Source organism: Acanthopagrus latus, chromosome 4 (assembly GCF_904848185.1).
Source record: "Acanthopagrus latus isolate v.2019 chromosome 4, fAcaLat1.1, whole genome shotgun sequence".
NCBI classification, from domain to species: Eukaryota; Metazoa; Chordata; class Actinopteri; order Spariformes; family Sparidae; genus Acanthopagrus; species Acanthopagrus latus.
Genome location: NC_051042.1, coordinates 1955626 through 1976354, shown reverse-complemented (window position 1 = coordinate 1976354; position 20729 = coordinate 1955626). Strand labels below are relative to the sequence as shown.

At 39.5% G+C, this 20729-nt stretch overlaps 1 protein-coding gene across 1 annotated transcript in view; it reads right to left on the bottom strand.

Moving 5' to 3' along the window:
* Positions 1–20729, bottom strand: part of itfg1 (integrin alpha FG-GAP repeat containing 1) — a 138183-nt gene that overhangs the window by 90501 nt on the left and 26953 nt on the right. The window contains exon 8 of the mRNA XM_037094518.1: positions 11896–11983. Within this exon, the coding sequence (XP_036950413.1) occupies positions 11896–11983 (88 nt within the window). The remainder of the gene's footprint in view (positions 1–11895; positions 11984–20729) is intronic.

Sequence of the window (20729 nt, the reverse complement as noted above, 5' to 3'; positions counted from 1 at the left end):
GATCTGTCTGTGAGAGTTTTATGTCTAGTTCATAAAGACAGTGCACACATGTTCTGTGTTCAGCCGTTGGCACGGAAAGTGACACCAGACATGAAGAGGTGAAACTGCTTCCAGGCTTCTCATCGCACCGTTTGTCTGAATCCCTTTCAACAGGGCAAGTAGAACACTCCCAAACAGATGTTGTGCCATGTGGAAGGGGAAAACTGAATGACAATGATGATGAATGACAGTACAAAGCAGGAGAGGAGGAGAAACCGAATATGGCTGTCAGGGGCAACTGAAGAAGACAGGGAGAAAAGGTGAGAGAGATAAGGGGATGCACTACAAAATGTAGACGGTAAACAGGTCTTTTATGGTACTATTACATATTCATAAGACTGTTGTGATCGACATAAGGTGACTGTATTTGTTTAATCAAGTTAGTGGAATTTATTGAAAATGGACATTTATAATAAAAAAACAAAAAAACTGAAACATCACTTATCACTTAAAATAGAGACACATGATCTCTATGGCCAACAGTATTTCACGGTTATCATCTGTTTCTCATGGTTGGTGGTGATAATATAACTGATCATTTCACATTTTAGTATTTTTAATAAACTATAAACTGTAGTGTATGCATGCCATAGAGTAAGAAAGGCTAAGCTGCAGGGAGAAAAATTGGATTATTTAATATTCCAATAAGATTTGTAGTGTAAAATACCTGTAGACTTTTCTCTCCTCCTGGAAAAATTGCAGGACATGTATTGGATATTTCAATCATAATGTCTTCCCCTGAATGTGTAATATGTTAATAAATGTCCACACCAGCAAAGTCATGTTCGACTCGCAATGCTGCAATCCAACTATGACTGTCACCAGATGTGTCTGATTGTGTACAGTAAACACTGTGCTTGTTAAGTCAATGAAAAATTCAATGAAATTAAAAATTTGGCTTAATATTACTGGCTCCAATTTATAATTTCATTGATATACAGGATAAAATATAAATGTCCCAATACGTGGCTGATATTCATCATGTTTCACTAAAGACAAATTAATGATATCATTCTTAAACATTATCATATCATTTTTTTCCAACTGACTGTGTAAAATAGTGTTACTAGCCCTCAAATCAGTGAAATGACAACATTTATTTTCCAGTATGAACAGGGACAAAGAGAAAGAGTAATGGTGGGGTCTGAATTAGGTCAACCCCTTTGGAAGGGACACTGCAAGGCATACATTTTTATCAATTTTAAATATATTTTTTTAAAGGTGACACAATGTAATGAAATGACATGTACATCTAATGTTGCACTGTGGTTGCAATAATAATAATTTTTTGCTGTTTGATTCATTAACAAATTATTTCGTGGACTGAAATTACAAATGCCCACTTGGGGTGAATTCTGATGTCTATAGACTGCTAACATTGTCTGAGCAACGGTCAAAAATGTTTTGCAGCGGCTGGGTACTCTGCTTCTGATTGGCTCACAGCGAAGATGGAACAGAGGCGAGACGTCTCCTTCTGTAGCTAAAACGGAGCATTTAAAAGGGCGTCAAAAGGGCTGCTGCAGCAATGCACCATATGAGAAAAAAATATGTTATTTGAAGATTAAAGTTTGTAAACCTGAGGTTAATCGTAACACGTCCTTTTTAAAAGTCCTCCAAAAATGCCTCCAACTTTACAGAAGCACAATACTAACATTTGTTTCAACATAAAGTTTGCAATCTCCGGTCTTTGTTCTCAGCACATCAGTTAGCAGACATTCAGGCGGAGGCTGCAGGAGTGCTGCAAATAACTAGTGCAGAACATGCTGTAATAGCTAGAAACATAAACAGTCATTGGCATACTAATTGACTGCATTAGTGTGGGTGTGATGAAAACAAACTGAAACACTGAATATGAGTCTACTGCATCATTTGAGGGTTTTTGGAGTGTAGCTAGAGACAGAGATGTGTAGATGCTGATGAGCTGTTGTAAGGAGAGAATCAAAGAAACAGGCAGACGTAGAGAGACACCGAATGAGTGCTAATTCAGTCCTACAGCGGTTGTTATTTGGCATTCTGTCTCCAGTGCTTACTGTCAGTTCTGCCACACACACACACACCCTGTCCCACCTGTCCTTTCTTCCATCAATACCTTCTTTCATCTACCTATTCATCTGTCTCTCTTTTAGTCCCGTTATGCTCTCCTTCACCCGTCTCCCATCTCACCCTCCTCCTCTCTTTTCCTCATCTTCTAGCTCACTTCTCTGTCAGTCATTCTCTCTCCCTCGTTCTGTTAGTCCCCTCTCAGTCGTAATGCCTCTGTTTCTCTGTCCATCCAACCTCCTTTTTATTCACCATCGTTCTCTCCCTCCCTCACTCCCTCCCTCCCTCCCTCCTGCCATTCCTCTCTCCCTCCTGCTGACGATGCGTGGTGTGATGGAGATTGGCTGAGAAACTCGCAGAGGGAAGAAACTGCAGGTAGGGGCTGAAATGAGAAGAGGGTGGTGACGAGTGGGGAGGCCTGGGGAAGGACGGGGCAGAGGAACGAAAGAAACCAGAGGAGAAAATGGGTAAAGAAAACATGAGCGATAGAGAGACAACGAGAGAGAACTGCAAATATGCATTGTGACACATTGGCATTCATAGAGTACAACACAGCACCAATAACAATGCAAATCATAATATGCAAACGCACATGGGGAGAAGCTGCCAGAAGCCTGAGTGTTATTTCAAACCTGTGATCTGACAGAGGTCTGTGTGTGGTACGTGAGCTTTCTGCAAGCATGCATGTGATAGCTGTAATAGATTGGGCGGCATGTGGGTGACATGACTTAGGTGTTGTCCTTTGGGGGACCAGTGAGTCATAAAGAAAAAGAAAAAAGAAAAAATATAAAACACAGTTTTCACCAGACAAATTATTTATGCCTCCATAAGCCCAGAGTGATTTCAATACAACAGCTTTTTTTAAATGGAATCATTTGAAAATTTGAACTATTTTTTAAAACCTGTCACATATGCCTCAAAATCTCTTCTCTTGGAACCGACTTACACAGAATCAATCATGCTTATTTAAGGTTTAAATACTAATACTAACCCTAACCAAAAAGTGTTGTTCTTGAGTCTGAGTATAGGGTCCGGGATAAAGGATGTTCTTGAATATACAAGCAGTGACAGAAGTTGCAGATATTGTGTACTAATGGTATTTAATTACCTTAATTGCCTCCTTGTGTTGAAGCAACTGCTGCAGCTCCCAACTGCTGACTGTGTTGGTAAGCATGCCAAGTCATCTCCCAGTTGGTCTCAGAACAATGCACATATATAGCTACTAGCTATACTATAGCTAATAAAGCTAACCAGCTAACCACAGCAACAGTGTGCAGCAATTAGAAGTTACTTTTGCAACAAGAAAGGCTATTTGTCCACAAGGAAACTGTGTAAATCACCAACAGGTGAGGCAGGGCAGCTGGAGGTACACACAGGCAAAAGCAGAAAATTGTTTTTTTAACAATTCAATTTCACCAAAATCATTGAATTAAGTGATAAATTTGTGTTTTTCTCTGTGCTGTCAATCGATTAATACATCTAGTTGCGAAGACTGAGACTCGATGTACTATGAGTGGTAAATCAGTTCACATCAACAGTAAAGGCTTCTTGTCAAGAGAACCATCTGGGGGGGCTTTGAAGCTGAACTTGCCATTCAAATGAGCTTTTTCTTTTTCTGCTTCTGCTCAGTGAGGTTTGTTTCTGCTTGCCATCCACAACGTCATTGTTTCATCGCTTCCTGATTTCCCAAACTACGGACCAGGCTGAGGGCCGTAACATGTGTGCGTTAATGCTGTTAAAAGGAATTTACGTTGCAGTCAGCCTGGCACCAAGAACACTCCGGCATGTATCATGATTCCAATCTAAGTCTTGTCTAATTTATGGTCGGATAAACAGTGAATTCATCAAATTCAGGCCACCATTACTATCTATCATGCTACTGTAACTGGCGTATGCTTTTGAGGCTTTTACTGGACAGAAGTGGGCTTGGTTTCCTCTGAGGTAGGTTCAAAAAATGTTACACGCATCCCATAGTCCTGGCTCTACACTGTAGACAAGTGGACAAATTCACAAAAACGTAGGCCTGAATTGTATCTTGTGCCTACAAATTAATCAAAATGTTGGAATTACCTGATCTCCAGTGCTCTATGTAGCCCTTCCCAAGCTCACTACACCTGACGTTTGCAGTTACGCACCTCACATCTCCTTCTCCGGCCGCCTGTTTTAACTGTCCTGGGATATTTGATAAACCTCTGCTAAATCATTATAGTGGGTGCAATCACAAAATGGCGGCTTGGATTTCCCTTTAAATATCACAATTTGATAATACTTAAACACTAATTCAAAATAAGTGCTAATAAATGTGTAGAACATTGTGGGTGGTCCCTTATAACTTAGAGCAGTACTTAAGCATAATTACTGCACAGCAGGCATAATAAGAGGAAGATGGAGGTTTTACCTTCAATGAAGGACATTTTTGTGTCAGACGTATTTTGCAATTTGCATTAAATTGCATATTAAAATGTGCAAATTAATATCTGAACTTGGAGACTGTAAACCCAGGAGACTCGGTTATTTGCATATGGATAGGAATATTTCTGAATGTGGGGGATATCACAAAATGGTGTTTGATAAAGAGATTTTATTTTTTCCATTGCGGTGTATTTACATCATTAATATGGTCTGGAGGGATGTCTTTAACAAATGCAGATGGCTGCTTTTATGTGATACTGCTTAAACATCTGAGTCTGGTCTTTACTTGCTGAGGAGCACTCCAACTCACACCCAATCCTGCAGGAAATCTGAGACTGAGAACGAAGAATGCTGGACTGAAAAAAGCAAAGCGAGTGAGAAAGCACTGGTTGAAAACATGACAAGACAGCCAGTCAAAGTGAAAAAATACAATGGGAAATAAAGGGAAAGAATGCGTGAAAGGTATGCGGTGGTTGAGGAGAGAATGAGGCAGACAAAAAGGAGAGGAGGACAGGTTGGATGTAACACAATATAATAAGATGAGTGGAGAAGGAACGCCTGAGGGGAGAGCTGAGAGAAATAGGCTGTCCTGTTAACATGCTGACTTACCTACACACACACACACACACACACACACACACACACACACACACACACACACACACTCTCACACTGACATACACGCAGAGCATGATGACAGTCGCTCCAATTTTAAATATCACTTCCAAACACATTCCTATCTCGCTGTCTGCTAAATCTCCATATCTTCGTGAGCTGCTGGTCGGTGAGCAGCCTCCCTCCATCCTACCTGCAGTGAAGCTCACTGACACACTTGGCTGTGGGACTTCGTTGTGCTTTACCTAATGATGAATTATGCATCGACCGCTGTCACTTTGAAAAATGCAATTACCTCAGTGATAAGGCAGATGGGCCTGTTTTGTCTGGCATATGCTGTGCATCTATTAAGAGTCTAGTGCTGGAAAAAGAACTGCTCACACACAAACACTGGCGTGTGGACAGGTTCCCGTATGCATCCATGAACAAACACACACACCTGAACAGATACATGAACACACACCTCCAGTTTAGTCATATGGACACTACTCAGGCAGATGATTTTCAGCAAATCGGTCAAGCAAAAGCAACAACTGAATCCAAATGTATTATTACCATTTGGTATTTGGTGGATTTATCTTGTTGGTGCTCTGTGGAAGGCCAGTATCTGCCATCTTTGATTGTGCAATTCAGTTAGAATTTACAACAATATGTTATTCAGCCTGAAAGTGGTACTTAATAATAAATCTTGTTGTTAGATTAAAATTTGCCATGCATACAGCACTAAACCCAGGGTTGGTGACACAGGCCAGACTGGTTCAGCTGAAAGGCAAGACAAATTATGCATGAGACTGGTCCATTTATGTCAGAAAAAAGGAGTGATTTAAAAAAAAGAGAGAAAGAGAGAGGAAAACTGTTTATGGACCAATTAGAAAAAGGGAACGCCAAAAAAATTAAGAAAAAGCCACAAAAAATGTTCCTTCAAAAGAAAGAAAGAAAGCGTCAAAGGTTTTCATCAACTGGGCACAAATTCTGTAGCTAACACACAATAACATCCCATCTGACTTGGAAGCATTTTGAATGCACAGAAAAAGGAAAGCATGCATTGTTTTTCATTACTGACATTAATGACAATTCTATTATATGGTAGTAAGATGACACAAAGCCCACTTCCCATTTAACTGTATTCTTCAAACAAATTCTCCACCAAGACACCAACTGAATTAGTTTTATTATTTTTTTTTAAGAGTAACATGTCAGATTAACTGATCACGTTAATAGTCAGACCCACAAGGAAGATGAAATAGGCCGGTGTAAATGTGAAGTTCTGCAGTTCACTAAATGAGGCCTGAATGCTAAACCCTGGGAGAACAGGCAGAGATGCAGTAAAGCAGCACTGTATCTGATGGTCTGCAAAAAATATGAGATACAAAAGCTGACTTTTACTGCACAAGCACATGAGAAGTTATGTTTCAGTGTCTTTTTATCACTGTGTCTTCATGAATTATTGTTGCTACGGATATGATATATAATCAGAAATTGTTAAAAAACTAAAAGAGACAGAGAAAAAGAAAGAGATCTAGGGAAAGTAGTAAAAGACGGTCGACAGACGAGGATGTACAGGAAAATGCCGTGGGAGACAGAGAGGGAACGGTAGAAGGACAGAGTGACAATTGAAAGTGTGATGTGTGATGGAAATAATTCACACTCCAGATCACACAGGGATGCAATGTTGCTCTGTAATCGTGTCCTGCCCTTCTTGTTCATTCTTTCAGTCCCCTCCCTGCCCCCCCTCTAGATCAGCCATTTCAGCATATCTTCATATTTTCATCCTCTTTTTTTTTATCACTTCATGTCATCTTTGAAGTGAGCCACCCCCCTCACTCCCTCTCCTCTCTTTCAGTCGGCCTCCCTGCGGCCATTCATTCAAGGCTTTATGGTAAAGCTGAGATGCTGCTCTTTAATTAGCCTGGAGAGAACTGATCAAATGGGCTTATAAAACAGCCTCACACAGAGAAACATACACCGAATAGTAATAATAAAATCATAGCTGCTGTGCAGCAGTGAGTTGGGCCCGAAGTTTTGGAAAAGGAGGAAGGGGAGGAGGGTAAGAAAAAGAAGAGGAGGTAGACAAATTAGAAATACAGAAGACTCCATCAGCAGAGCAATAGTTTTTTAAATCATGTGCATCTAATCCACACAGCAGAATGCCTGAGCTGGCATTAACATTAGTTTATCTCTGTCACAGAGTGTCATGATGTTGTTGGGATACCCACCATGTGAGAACCAAACATGGCTTAGCACTATGACACTATAAAAAGTCCGATGTTAGTGGGGGAACACCAGCTTTTGTTTTCAATGTGAATGGGTACAACAGCCATTGAGTTATACAACGAATGACTCTGCAGTACTGAGATGTCTGACTTCTTAGCTACTTCCATTAGCATGTCTGGAAATAATGATGTCTCCATTGCAGAATGTTGTTAAGACTATTTTGAAACTAGTTTTTGCATCGGTTATTCGTAGTCTGACGATGTTCATGAGCTGCAGCTTTCTACTTCTGCCCATTTTTCCAGCATGTTCTAATGACGAAAGTGACACAAATGAATAAAAAAAACAAACAAAAAAACCCTGGACGGCTAACTTGTCTCCTGCAAATGGGAGTCAATTGCATTATTTTAGCCGGGTTTACCTGTGTTTTTAAAACCTGCACATACACACTAATTCTCACGTTAATGTGTTATTAGATAATCAGCTGGCTGGCAAGAACTTGGTATTTTCATGCATGGGTAGATTTCTTCAAAGGCAGAATAATTTTAACATTTGCAAATCCAAGATACCCACAAATGAAAGGCAGATGCAGTGGGAGCACAATTTAAGTAGGTAGTGCAGGTAGATGAATCATGAATAGTTGGAAAAGGGAACAAATACAATTTCACTCAAACAGTGACAAGATACAATCATCAGTTTTTTGTGACTGTGCGAGAGAGGTTTGAGTCAAATGCAACACATTTATCCACAGCTCAAAAAGTAACCTATTGAAGTGCCGTTCAATCCAATAGTTGTTGATATTCCTCCAAGAACTAAAAGTGTCAACTTTTTGATGGTGCAACAGGAAAGATCAAGGGATCACCAAAGTTAGGACGATTCAGCCTCTGAAGAGTAGGAACATTAAGAAAAAATAACATGGCATCTACCTAATAGTTATTTCAGGATCAAAATTATGAAATGATTGACCACATAACCCTAACTTGAGCCTTACTGTTAATGGGGCTATATATTTGAATACCACCTTAAATCATCATGTGAGCACCGCTTACCAGTCTAATCTGATAAGAAGCTGCTTCAAAAGTTTGGTGACTGTCCCCAAAAATGAGGTTTAAGATGACCTTTTCCCACAGGTTATGATTCTATGCACATGGCTTCAAAACATGAACTTCTTTTACAGCTCAGTCCAGACTGCTGTGGCATGATGCTGTCTGCTCATCCCACCAGAGCACCTGAACAAGTTTAATGTCAAATGTTTGAATAACTTTGCCTGTCTTGGTAATCCCTTGCATGAGTGTGATATCCTCCTTTCCTTGCAGCTGCACAAAATCAGGTGAACTGTTGTGGATTTCAACTTTGTGCTCTCATAAATGCAACAACACAGATACACTGATAAGTTTCCCTGTTCGGCTGTGCAGACGCTTGGCTTTTGAGGAAGAGGGAAAGGATATAATACAACTGCCATCTCAGACTTTTGAAATGCTTGCAGTGGTTTGTCTCCTCCCGTATAACATCTCTGGTATTAGAAAGACAGTTCTGTAGCATTTCATGCGACGACCATTGTTAACTTTTTCATACAGTCAACTTCAACATAGACTGGTTTTTCAGATTTGGACCTGTATTTTTACAGTAGAGAGTATATACTGTATATGTGCTAAGGAGAAGGGACCAGCATATTCTTTCTGTATTGATTTGAGCTGTATGTGTGTTTGTCTTACAGCTGCAGCAGAATACAAAGGAAAGAACACTGCTTGCTTCAGGCCAAAATGCATCACTTTTGGACTTGCGGCATTAAAATATTTAAAGAGTTTTTACTGGAGAGAGTAAGTTTTCTTTCAGTTTGGTGTGTATTTCTTGTCAGACCCAATCTCATCTGACTGGTACTGAGTCTCCCATCCAACCTCATTGATTTCATAACAAACAGTAACTCGGCTTTTGTTGGCATAGAGCATTTCTTTTTGTCTCTGCCTGACAAGAGAGACTTAGAGATACAGAGTACAGATACAGACTACTGAATGGATTTCAAATTAAAATCTAACATTAAATGATACAGTGTGTCTAATCAACTACTGCCTGCACCATTTATAATTTCTTTAAATAATGCTGGATATCATTGTTTAAGTTGTCAAACACTAACAATCTCTTGGTAAAATGAATGGGGATTAAGAGAGATGAGATGATAGTGGGTAACTATAGAGGCAACAATGTCATAACAATGACACCAAAAGATGTTTAGATGAAGAACAGAGGGAGGAGAAGGAAAAGGAGTGTGAAAAGCGAGTAAGCCATAGATAGCAGATATACAGTAGATCAAGAGAAATAAAGATAGACAGCGACAGCCGCGGAGGGGCTGAGTGAAGTAGACAAAACGGGACTGAAGGAAGAGAGACGTTACATCCTGCAAGGCATCTCTCTCCCAGAATCTGGCAGGTTATTAGAACCGTGACCCTCAAAAGCTTCAATCCTCGGCTAATGAGGGCAACGTCTTGAAATGACTTTTCCGAGCTGTAGGAGGAATAAAAAAAAAAAAAAGACAAAGGATTAAAGAAATGAAAAAGTTTTTGTTGAGATAAGCTCGAGATTTAAAGAAAAAAAGGTCACCACCCCTAGAGATGATGAATTACATACATGAAAATGACCCAAACACGCTGTGAGACAGATTCCCTCATGACATACAGACACACACTGCTACACCCCTACACACACACACACACACAGCATATAGGTCATTTCCCCTCTGGCTCATACATTATTGCCAATTTGGGAAGGGGAAGTTTGTTCACTAAATATTTGATGGACACCCCGAGCTGCGATGAGATTAACAGATTAATCTTGCCAATAAGGATGTGTTTATCAGTATGAAGTTCAGCGTGCACACTTGTGTCTGTGCTCATGAGCATGAGTGCCACACAAGCCCAAAACTTAATTAAAAATGCATTGAACATTACACTGTTAAAGACAGCACATAGCTCAAATTGACTGATAAGGTCACACATGCGAAAAAAATGGTCTTAGTGATAATAGAAAATAAACAACTGCAAAAACAAAACTAATTGGCGCTGTCTGAATTTGGGTGTGGAATTTTTAAATGAAAAAACAAGGTGAATTTAAATAACATCACTGCAGTTACTGAATTGTAAAGCTGCTCCAATGGTGTGGAGATTTAGCAAATGTTTGCTGTTGACTAATAGCAATGTCAAAAGTGGAAACACCAATCTGTGAGCTACAGTAGATCTTGGACTTTGGGAGTAGGCCCTACATCACCAAGCTTCTCCAACCACACATTTTGCTGTGCCACTTTCTGCCAGGACCAAGCCTTTACGACTTTACGACTATTAGCTTTTGGTGGATCATGCTAGCTAATGTTAGCAAACATTATACAGACATTGCCGGGATGTGACTGGGTCAGTCTGTTGACTTTATCACTCTCTTGTTTCGACACTTTTTATTCTAAAATTCTGAAAACACATTTCAATAGAAGGGAAATAAATATGCCATAAACTTATAACTGCCACTTTTTATACTTAAAAGTTCTACAATCTCACTTTAAAGTTTGTAACTTCAGCTGACCTCAGGCTTAGGAAAACCACTCTTCCAGAACAGCCAGCTGAGCTTAGGTTCCCACATCTTACACAGGGGGCGCTCAGCAGAACCAGTCTTTTACTTTTGGCACCTGACCAACTACAACTGCAATTGGACATACAGTGAATTGTTCAGGACCCTCTTGACAGTAAAGGCTGAGAGAAGGAGGATTATTATTCATTTAGTTTTCCTTCAGATTTTACTAATTGACTGTTAAACAAAACAGTTCAATTCAAAATTCAAAACCAAGCTTAACCACCAAATCTGCCCATCGTCTGGCTGAGGTGGTAGCTCTGACAAGAGCGACCGGAGGCCACTTTGTGGTGCACAGGCTGCAGCCTGGAGATTAGAGAGCCAGCGGAGATTTACTGTGGATAAATGTGAAGCTGAGCTTAACAATAAATACTACTGGCCAAGATTGTTTAAGGGGATAAGCTGTTCAGAAAAATCCAGCTCTATGTAGGATTGAGTGTGTGTGGCCAGAGTGTGTTTTGTGGAAGTGTGTGTCTGCAATTGTGTGTACACACTTGAGATTAGCCTGTCTGGAAAGTGGTGAGCATTTGTGGTGTGTGCAGGGAAAAAAAGTTATGCAATGAGAGCGTTGTGGAGATGCCTAAGCCAAAAAGACCACACAGTCCTATTTGAAAGCCTTTGAAGCTACACAGCTCTGAACAAAAGGGAGCTAAAAGGACGTAGGAGAGGAATGGGTGTGCCACACACAGAGAAGGGGCAAGTCACTTTTCAATAAACTGCTGCCCAGTACAAATCTATTTACAGACTATTTTCAGAGGTTTTTGAAGCATCTTAGAAAAGCTTTGACACAGGCAGTTCCTGTTTATTGTCTGTCTTCAGTCTGTCCAATTACAATCCGAATCCCCACAGTTAATGCCAGGTTTAACAGGGATCTGTCTGTGACTCTGTCACCACCACACACAAACACACTGGGTGCTTGTCAAAAATGACAGCAAACACCAAACACCAAATCTCTGTCATTCTCACCAAAGTCGACAAACGAGGACTGTCCCACAATCTTGAGTGCAGGTGGTTCTGCTGGCATGAGTCCTTCAGCTCTGGTGAATTTCCCATCCTGGAAAAAAAGACAGAGAGAAAGAGAGAGAGCAAGAGAGAGAGCGAGAGAGGGAGAAGGCAGAGTGAGGATTATGCAGTTTCATAAATGCTCATACATACTGCAAATATTGCACTGTGGGCTACTGTTTTCTTCAAAAGTTATGAATAAGCCTGGGTGGTTTAAATGTAGTGCAAAAGGTGACAGCTGTGTGCAACATGAAGATGTAGAGCAGGTATGAGACTGACATAATGGTTCTTGTACCATTATGTACTTTTTCCACACAGGACCAAGGTTCGCAGAGCCTTTAATGGACCATACTGAAGCAGTGACAAAGGCTGGATTTTTTTTTTTTATCTTTGTTTGTGCTTAAAAAAGCCACTAACATACATGGGCAAGCACTTCACTGTCATGAGCTGCATATATACATATATTTACTACAGCTGCCGCATTCAAAAAAACCCCAGTACTCACAGCAGCAGTCTGTATGGACCTTTTCAGCCGCTGAATCATTTAAAATCAGGGCTGTCAAAGTTAATGTGATAACAATGCCTTAACGCAAATTCCTTTTAACACTGTTTATTTTTTTGATGCATAGTCAAATTTTATGACCCTCTGCATGCCCCATTGTTTGAGAAATCAAGAAGTGATGCAGCAGAAACATCGTGGATGGAAAGTACAAACACAAGTACCCACAACAAATGGGTAAAGAAAAGGATCTTGGCAAGATCAGCTTCAAAACAGATGCCTCTCTCGACAAGAACAAAGTTATTAACATTTACTGTCGATGTGAATTGAGTTACCACTAACTGAGTCTCAGATACCACTTGCTGCCCGAGCACACAGCTGATGCAGAGAGCCCTGTTCACTGTGGTCACAGACCACAGCGAACAGTTTGTAACAAAGACGCCTTGACAACTCTATATGAGACAACATTTCAACAGTGATAACTAAATGGGTGGCTACAGCTCGCAGGCTGATTAACATTGAATAGTTTTAAAGTTGGACGCTACATTGTGTTAGTATTACTAAGGGATGTTACATTCAGGTCATTATGCCCATCTGTTGTTGCTTGTTGGGGTTGAGTTTCAACGTTATGCCTTCAGCATATTGTTTGAGCAGGCAGTACCTTTGAGGATGTTCTGGAGAATATTCTGGACAGTATTCATCATTGTTTTGGATTGTCGCAATAATAATAATAAGCATATATTTGCATAAAGTAAGCAAATGTGTCCATGCCTATGTTCACAAGAGTATTAAAAACTTGAAAAATAAATATCTAAGGTACATTTAGAGCAGATAAAAAATGTGCAGTTAATTTGCAATTAATCACAAGTTAACTAAGGACCATTATGCAATTAATCATGATAAAAAATATTTTAGTCAAAGGACAACCCTATTTAAAACAAATGATAACATAAAGGGACTGTATTTGTAACACACCATCAAATTCTGTTAAAATTGCACATGACATTAACAAATCCTCAGCAAATGTCTTTGTCTCAAACTTTTTTTTGAGTGTTTTTATTTTTACTGACTTTACTACGTATAATAGCTGTCTATTAATTTCTGTTGATCAACAAAGTAATTAATTGGCTAACTGCTTTTGCACTAACTGATTTTATCTCTCCAAATAATAAATATTTTCAATACTGACTAATCTGCCGATGTTTTTTTTCGATGAATAATTAATTCATTGGCCTATACAACGTCAGAGAATTGGGAAAAACTGTTGTTGTGTGAAGTCATTTGATGGCTATAGCACACACTGGACTTACTGAACTAACAGAAGTAGTAGTCAACGGTTGCAGTGCTGCACCAAATCCTCACACATCACATCATTTCAGATTTACATGCGTCTTGATGGTGCTTACAGAAGGGCTTATAAAGAAACAACAGGTGTGACTTTTTGACACACAGCAAAAGGCACCAGTGTGTGGTACCCTTTACAGAGGGCAAAGGGAGACAAAGGAGGGAGGTGGAGAGCATATTAGTGGGGAGCATGATGTGTTGTGTGTGTGTGTGTGCATATTGATGTGGTCTACGCAGTGGGAAACTGTTGCCCGCCGATACCAGCATTAGTGATTTATGAGGTGAGAGTAGAGAGATACAATGATTGAGTCAGAGAGAGAAACATATACATTATGTATAAGGATGTGTGGGGGCTGTATCTGTAGTTAAATACTGCAGTTACTATCAAGTGGAAGCCAGTTTTTTAAATGTAATAACTGGTCAACATTTCAGAGAAGTTCCTACGTCACCAAACATAAACACTGTTCACCACTGAACATTTATGCCACCAAATGTCCTCTAAATGAAAAGTTGCAAAAGAAGTCAGAGTAAACTGTGAAGAAATAAACTCCTTTCTTTGCCTTTCAAAATCGATGAAAGTTGCTCCTCTACATGACAGCACTGGACAAATTTCTGCAACACGATTCCTGCAACACTCACATTGCAATTCAACAACTTTCCATGATACCGATTTTCTGTGTAGAGGGAGATTCCACAACAAGAAAGATGTGTGGACAACATCTACTACTATTTGACGGCAGAGCAAAGTCCTTGCTTGAAGCAAACATTTGCAAAGTGTTGAGAAAGTGAAAAAAACATCTAACACTACCTAATCATCTGTTCAGGAAAATGGTATTATTTTATTTTAGCACCGTGAGCTGTTCCTTGAAAGGCAACCAAATACAATTGATGGTATTGGTAGTCAAACTGAAAACATATCACTCGAAGTGTGTATTCAAAGCTTCCTGTACTAAAATGGTCAATGACTTGTTTGCACATTAACCTCAGTACATTTGTATATACACTGTTTATGAACAGCATACTGCCAAGCATTTTGGCACATCGATACAACTATAGTCTGAAGCAGTTATATACTGGCTGCTGGCAGCATGTATATATACAGTAGGTGGGATTAAACATTGTCATGAGTGAGACTTCACCATCAATTTTTTTTTTATTTTTGCCTTTTATGGCTTTATTTGATTGGTCAGTCTTAAGACCGAGTACAAAAAAGAAATAAGTGCTAAAAATAGGATTATCGACCCATCATTAGAATCGGTATAATGATATCCAATAAATAGATGCATAAAATAAACTTTTGTATACGCCAATCATACAGAGTCAAATTGATTTGATTGACTCAAGTGCAGCTTCTTCCCACTCCAAAACAGTAGGTGGCGGAATGCACCTTTAAGCTGGTTTGTCTTTCATCAATAAACAAGAAGAAAGTAAATAATAATAATAATAATAATAATAATAATAATAATAATAATAATAATAATGATAATGATAATGATAATAATAATAATAATAATAATAATAATAATAATAATAATAATAATAATAATAATAATGTTTAGCCTGTATAGGCCCTACACAAAGAGTATGCAGGTAGATAAGAGGCAAGTTCTGAAAAGCCAGAAAATGTTGTTTATCCCTCTGGAGGTGTTGTGGATGCAATTCACCTGAACAATTGTCACAGAAAGTGCCCACTTTATCACCGTAATGGCAACCTCGTACTCACAGTCCTCAACTCCAGCCTGAGACATTTAGATTAGAAAACTAATGAATAGTGCTGTCAGTGTGATGGAGCTGTAGATTTATGACAGCGTGGCCTGAAGTTCTTTTAGGTCAGTTAGCACATCAATATTTTGACATCTGAATGGGACTTCTGTATGACTGCTAATCCTGGAATGTGGCAGAAAGGACTCAAACGTCACATTCTGCATATTGGTGAATGCTTTGCAGACAGGCAGGCAAAAATTATCTTGTAAGAAATGTGTGAGGGGAAAAAAACAGACCAATAAACTTTACTTTAGGCATCAGTAGTTATCTTGATTTGCTCATTTTTGGTTTTTGCACATTCACAGTAAAGCTACTGCATGAGTTGCATTAATCTAATGGGGTAAGTGAATGGAGTCATTATTTCTGAATGTCATAAGAATTTCTTTATTTCATTTTCAGTCTCTGCTAAATATACATTGCCTAAATAGTGCTGACTATGAATGAAACCCTCACAATCCTAATGAGGTTGCAGTAGTTATTTGCAGTAGATTGGTGCTAGAAAAACGACTGGCCACTCAAAACGTGGACAAAAGATTTAATGGTATTAAATGTATTTTGACAAGTGCTGCGTGTAAAAAACAGCAGTATCCCGCAGAGTAACTGAGCCTTTAAACTACACATGAGGTCTCTTGAAAGCTACAGCAAAGAGCTGCAGGTGAGGAAGGCACAGGCTATCAGTAAACAAAGCCCTATATTACATTTAGTTTTAATTATTCACAGAATACGAATTATGCTTTTAGAAGTTAATTATTTGCATTATGTTTGAAGCTTTGAATGCTGATTAGGCAGAAATGTGGAGTTGTTAATTTATTGATTCAAGTAGGCAAAGAATCCTTCAGGCAACGTTTCATGTTATCAGCAGCAGCAGAAACATTTGTTGGTGCAAAACATTAATTGTTTCAATTTGTAGACAATTACTGGGTCTATAACCACTGTAGTTGTGTCCCAATTCAGGGACTGCATCCTTCGAAGGACGCACCTTTGAAGGACATATTATTCGTTCTTAAATGGGAAGGTCAAGCCTTTGGATAATTTCCTGGTCTCGTCACCAGACGTTACCTCCCTAACGCTTAACATCACAATTTCTGCCGCCCAGGCCCGCAAATGTAAGAGTGAAAAGACGAGTAGAAAGTAAAAAAAGTTTGACCAAGGGCAATGTTTTTTTCTTTTTAATCCTGCTGATTCTGGAGGAAGAGGGGAAGAGGGGAAGAGGAGAAGAGGAGAAGTGGCTCCGTCGGCGGCTGGAATATCTCCAGTTAAGAGAGGACCGTGGAGAGTTAACCTGTTATTTGAACCAACAGTAATGTTATCATTATTATCATTATTAGCTAGTTAACAGTAAGGGGTAATTAACATACCACTACATTACTTTAATGCTAGACATATAAACTGTAGATCAGCACATATGTTTAATGCCATACAACCTTGATAAATGATTAATAGTTAAATAGTCTTTGGGACTGAGCAGCGGTGCATCTTGGGAGATCTATCTATGGGAGATCGCAAAGAATAGTAGCTGTGTATCGTCCAAAAAGAGGGAAAAGAAGGATGCATTGGTGAGCTGCATTTGAAGGAGCCTTGGAATTGGGACAGCCTTCGTGTGGTGTTGTGACGTAATTGGCCTTCAAATGCGTCCTTCGAAGGATGCAGACCATGAACTGGGACATAGCTTGTGTATCGCATGTGCAGACACACACACAAACACACACTACAGTATGTGTTAGCCAAACAACGTTTTGAGTTAAATACAATGATTCTATCTTTATAACGAGATCTAGATGCAATCAAGAAACTTCCAATTTGTTAAATATATGTAAACATGTAAAATGTAAGTCAATCAAATATACTAACATGGATGTTACACCTTTCTGCTTTTCTAAATGCCTGTTCAACTGCCCCATTCAAAAGAAAACAACACACTTTGCAGCTGATCTCTTCAAAAGCAGGGAGAACTAAGTCATGTCAATTAGATCAAACACACACACACACACACGCACAGACACTCATTCGCACACACACACTCGCAGATGTGGCAACGTGGTGTTAACTCGACGAGCTGAGGATGAGATCTTAGCCAGTGTGATTGACTGGTGATGGTCGCCTGATTGCAAGATGTCATGATTAAAACTGTGTGTGTGTGTGTGCGTGCGTGCGTGCGTTGATTGATGTGTGAAGATGAAAGGATTACAGGTCTTTTTATTATCACTCCCTTCTGTTCACATCACTCCAAACAAACATAGTGCTCACACACACACACACACACACACACACACATTTAGTGCATGAAAAACCTCATTAAAACCAACAAAATAAACCAATATCGTGGTTTTTGTGCTACGTAATAAAGGGTTTATTTCACAAATATATATGTTCCACTGTTAGTTACATTAAAGTATTGTAAGTCTCTGCAACAGTATGTTACATCTTACAAAAAGGACTAGGCTGTATAAATCACATGAAATTATCCTGAGGAATGTAGAAAGCAGACACAAGCATTACTCTCATAATCAGTGGACAACTGGAATAATTCATCTACAAGAGTAAATGTCCAAAATCATGACATGTAGCTGCCCTGTGCGAGGTAACGCCTACAATTCATGCAAGCACTTTATTACATGCTATCATGCCTCCAAGCTCAGAGAGAACATTTGTAATAGCCATGAAGAAACCAAATAAGCATGAAATAAGCTATTTTGCAGGTGGCCATGCAACACGTTTTAAGTGTTTGTGTTTGCAAACACTGAAAAAACAACTCAGCCCTAAAATCTATTTTAAGTGTCCGAGGAAGCAAAATGCTCATATGCTATAAGTTTTTTATTCGCAAATGAACATCTAAGGCTTGATGAGACACTTGAGTGCATCACATAAAATATAAAAATGATCTGAACATTTCAGTTTGTCTCAGTGATTTAATGGTAAAAGCCATATGGGTTGATATGAAAGAATACATTTATTTGGATGAAAGTCTGAACACTGAAATGCCGATACATCTTATAGCTCACTGCAGGATCTAATGTGTAAATCACTTGTGAACTAAATGATCGGCTTTACAGGACTGACCTTTACCCTTTAGCTTTACTTGCCAGCAAATGAAAACAACTTCTCTTCACTCAGCTCTCTAGCTTGTTGCCTCCCTCCTCTCTGACTACCTTCTGTTGTGTAATCACAGGAAAACAGAGAAATGGGGAGGGTAGGAAGACGACTTGTGGGGAGAGAAAACAGAGAAAAGTAATTAAAACAGAGTGCTGGAGAAAGAGGAGTGTGCTGGCCCATGACCGGTGGATGCGGCTGCATTGAACCGAAGACCGTAGTGGGATTAACAGGGGTCTAATGCTCCGAGGATGCTGGGAAATGGTTTGCTTGTTGTGTTTGTGTATACATGTGCGAATATTTGTGTGTGTGCGTGTGTGTCTCCATGGCCATGTCCTCCATGTGCCTTTGGGTTAACAGTATTTCTGAATGTATTCAAGTGTGTGTGGATATGAGCACTTGTTTGTGCATTTGAGGAAAGAGGAACAGAAAAGTATAGAAAGTGCAGCAAGATGAAAGGAAAGGATTGGGCTTTTTTCATGAGCTGAAGATGAGAATGTGATGGAGTGATACACAAACACTGCAGAGGTCCACATTTTTATTCAAGACTGACCGTCTTTCTGCCACTGTGTGTGTGTGTGTGTGTGTTCAGTTCAGTCTTGCTCCCAAACCCCTCTCTGTTCCAACAGGATTTAAATGATTCACCTCACCACACAATGAAACTATATCAATCAATTGGCAGCTGGTACCGGGAAAAAAATTACAAGCAACACTGAAAGAGATATCGACCCCTTCTTCAAACAGACAACTAATAAAAAAATGAATGATGAATTAATTATCAAGAATAAATGACACAAAGCAAAACAAAAGAAGGCTTCACAACGAGTCAAGGAAACAAATGTCGAGATCTGCTATCAAAATCATTACACATTTTCTACCAGGCTTGAGTTGAGCTTAAAAGTATAACCTCGGCCTCCTCACAGAGATAAAACAAACCTTTGATGACTTTCTTTTTTAAGCACCACTCCTGTTGTCATCTACATACTAATTCCACATTTGCTACTTTGCTTCAGAAAAAGGCTCATGATTTATCACCCAGCGAGGGAAAATTCAGGTCAAGGTTCACCAAAGTTACACTCCACGTGAAACAAACTTGCTCACATGCTTCTGCTCGCAGTGGTAATACTAGCATGTTAATGTTTGGCAGGAATATGTTTAACATCTTACTCTACGCTGTTAGCATGCTAATATCAGCATATTAGCATCATATATGAGCAATACACCCTCTAGCTACAGCTGTTGGGAATGTCATTAGCCTGCAGGTATTTGGTTTTGCACCTAAATATTGGAAAACACAACTTGTGAGTGGAAGATGTCATGAGATGAAAGATCAGGGAATGTCTTTATAACTCTCCCTCTGGAGACCATGAATGTCTACCGAACTGAATCACAATCCATTAAATAGAGATATTTCAACAAAAGATAACAATGTTAACCTTACTGTATTTTTACAGGACAATTTCCAGCCCAGGAGGACAGAGGACACATGGAAGCATAATAAGCAGCACCACGTGAATGTCTGCACAAAAAACTTCATACACATATCCATTTCAGTCAGGTCGCTGGAGCAACTGACCCACAGACAGACAGACAGACAGACAGACAGACAGACAGACAGACAGACAGACATGGCCATCCCTCGAGCCATGCCGCCGGCACAGCTGAGAAACTAAACACTTTTTCCTTGGCCTATGAGCAAGAAATTCCACCAAATGTGTGTTTCTTTTTCTTTTTTTTTGTTTTTAATCTTCTGACTAACAAAGACACAGTCAACATAAAGGGCTGAAAGAGTTTGGAATCCCATTACAAATTTAAAATCACCTTCCTGTTTCCTCTGGAAATTCCCTTTCTTCATTCTTTTACCTGATCAACATTCCCTTCACCTATCATCGGTCCATACTTTTTTGGGCAAGGCAGTTTATTTGCACTGTTTTGATCTTGTCCTATCTCTCTCTACCCTAACACACCTTCTGTCTTTGCCAAATCCTTCAATCTCTCTCGGTTTCCCTCTTCTTCCTTACCTCCTCCCCTTCCTTTCTGCTGCTACCCCTCTCTGTGATAACATAGACTACTGTTCGGCTTGTGCCTCGACCTGCTGAAT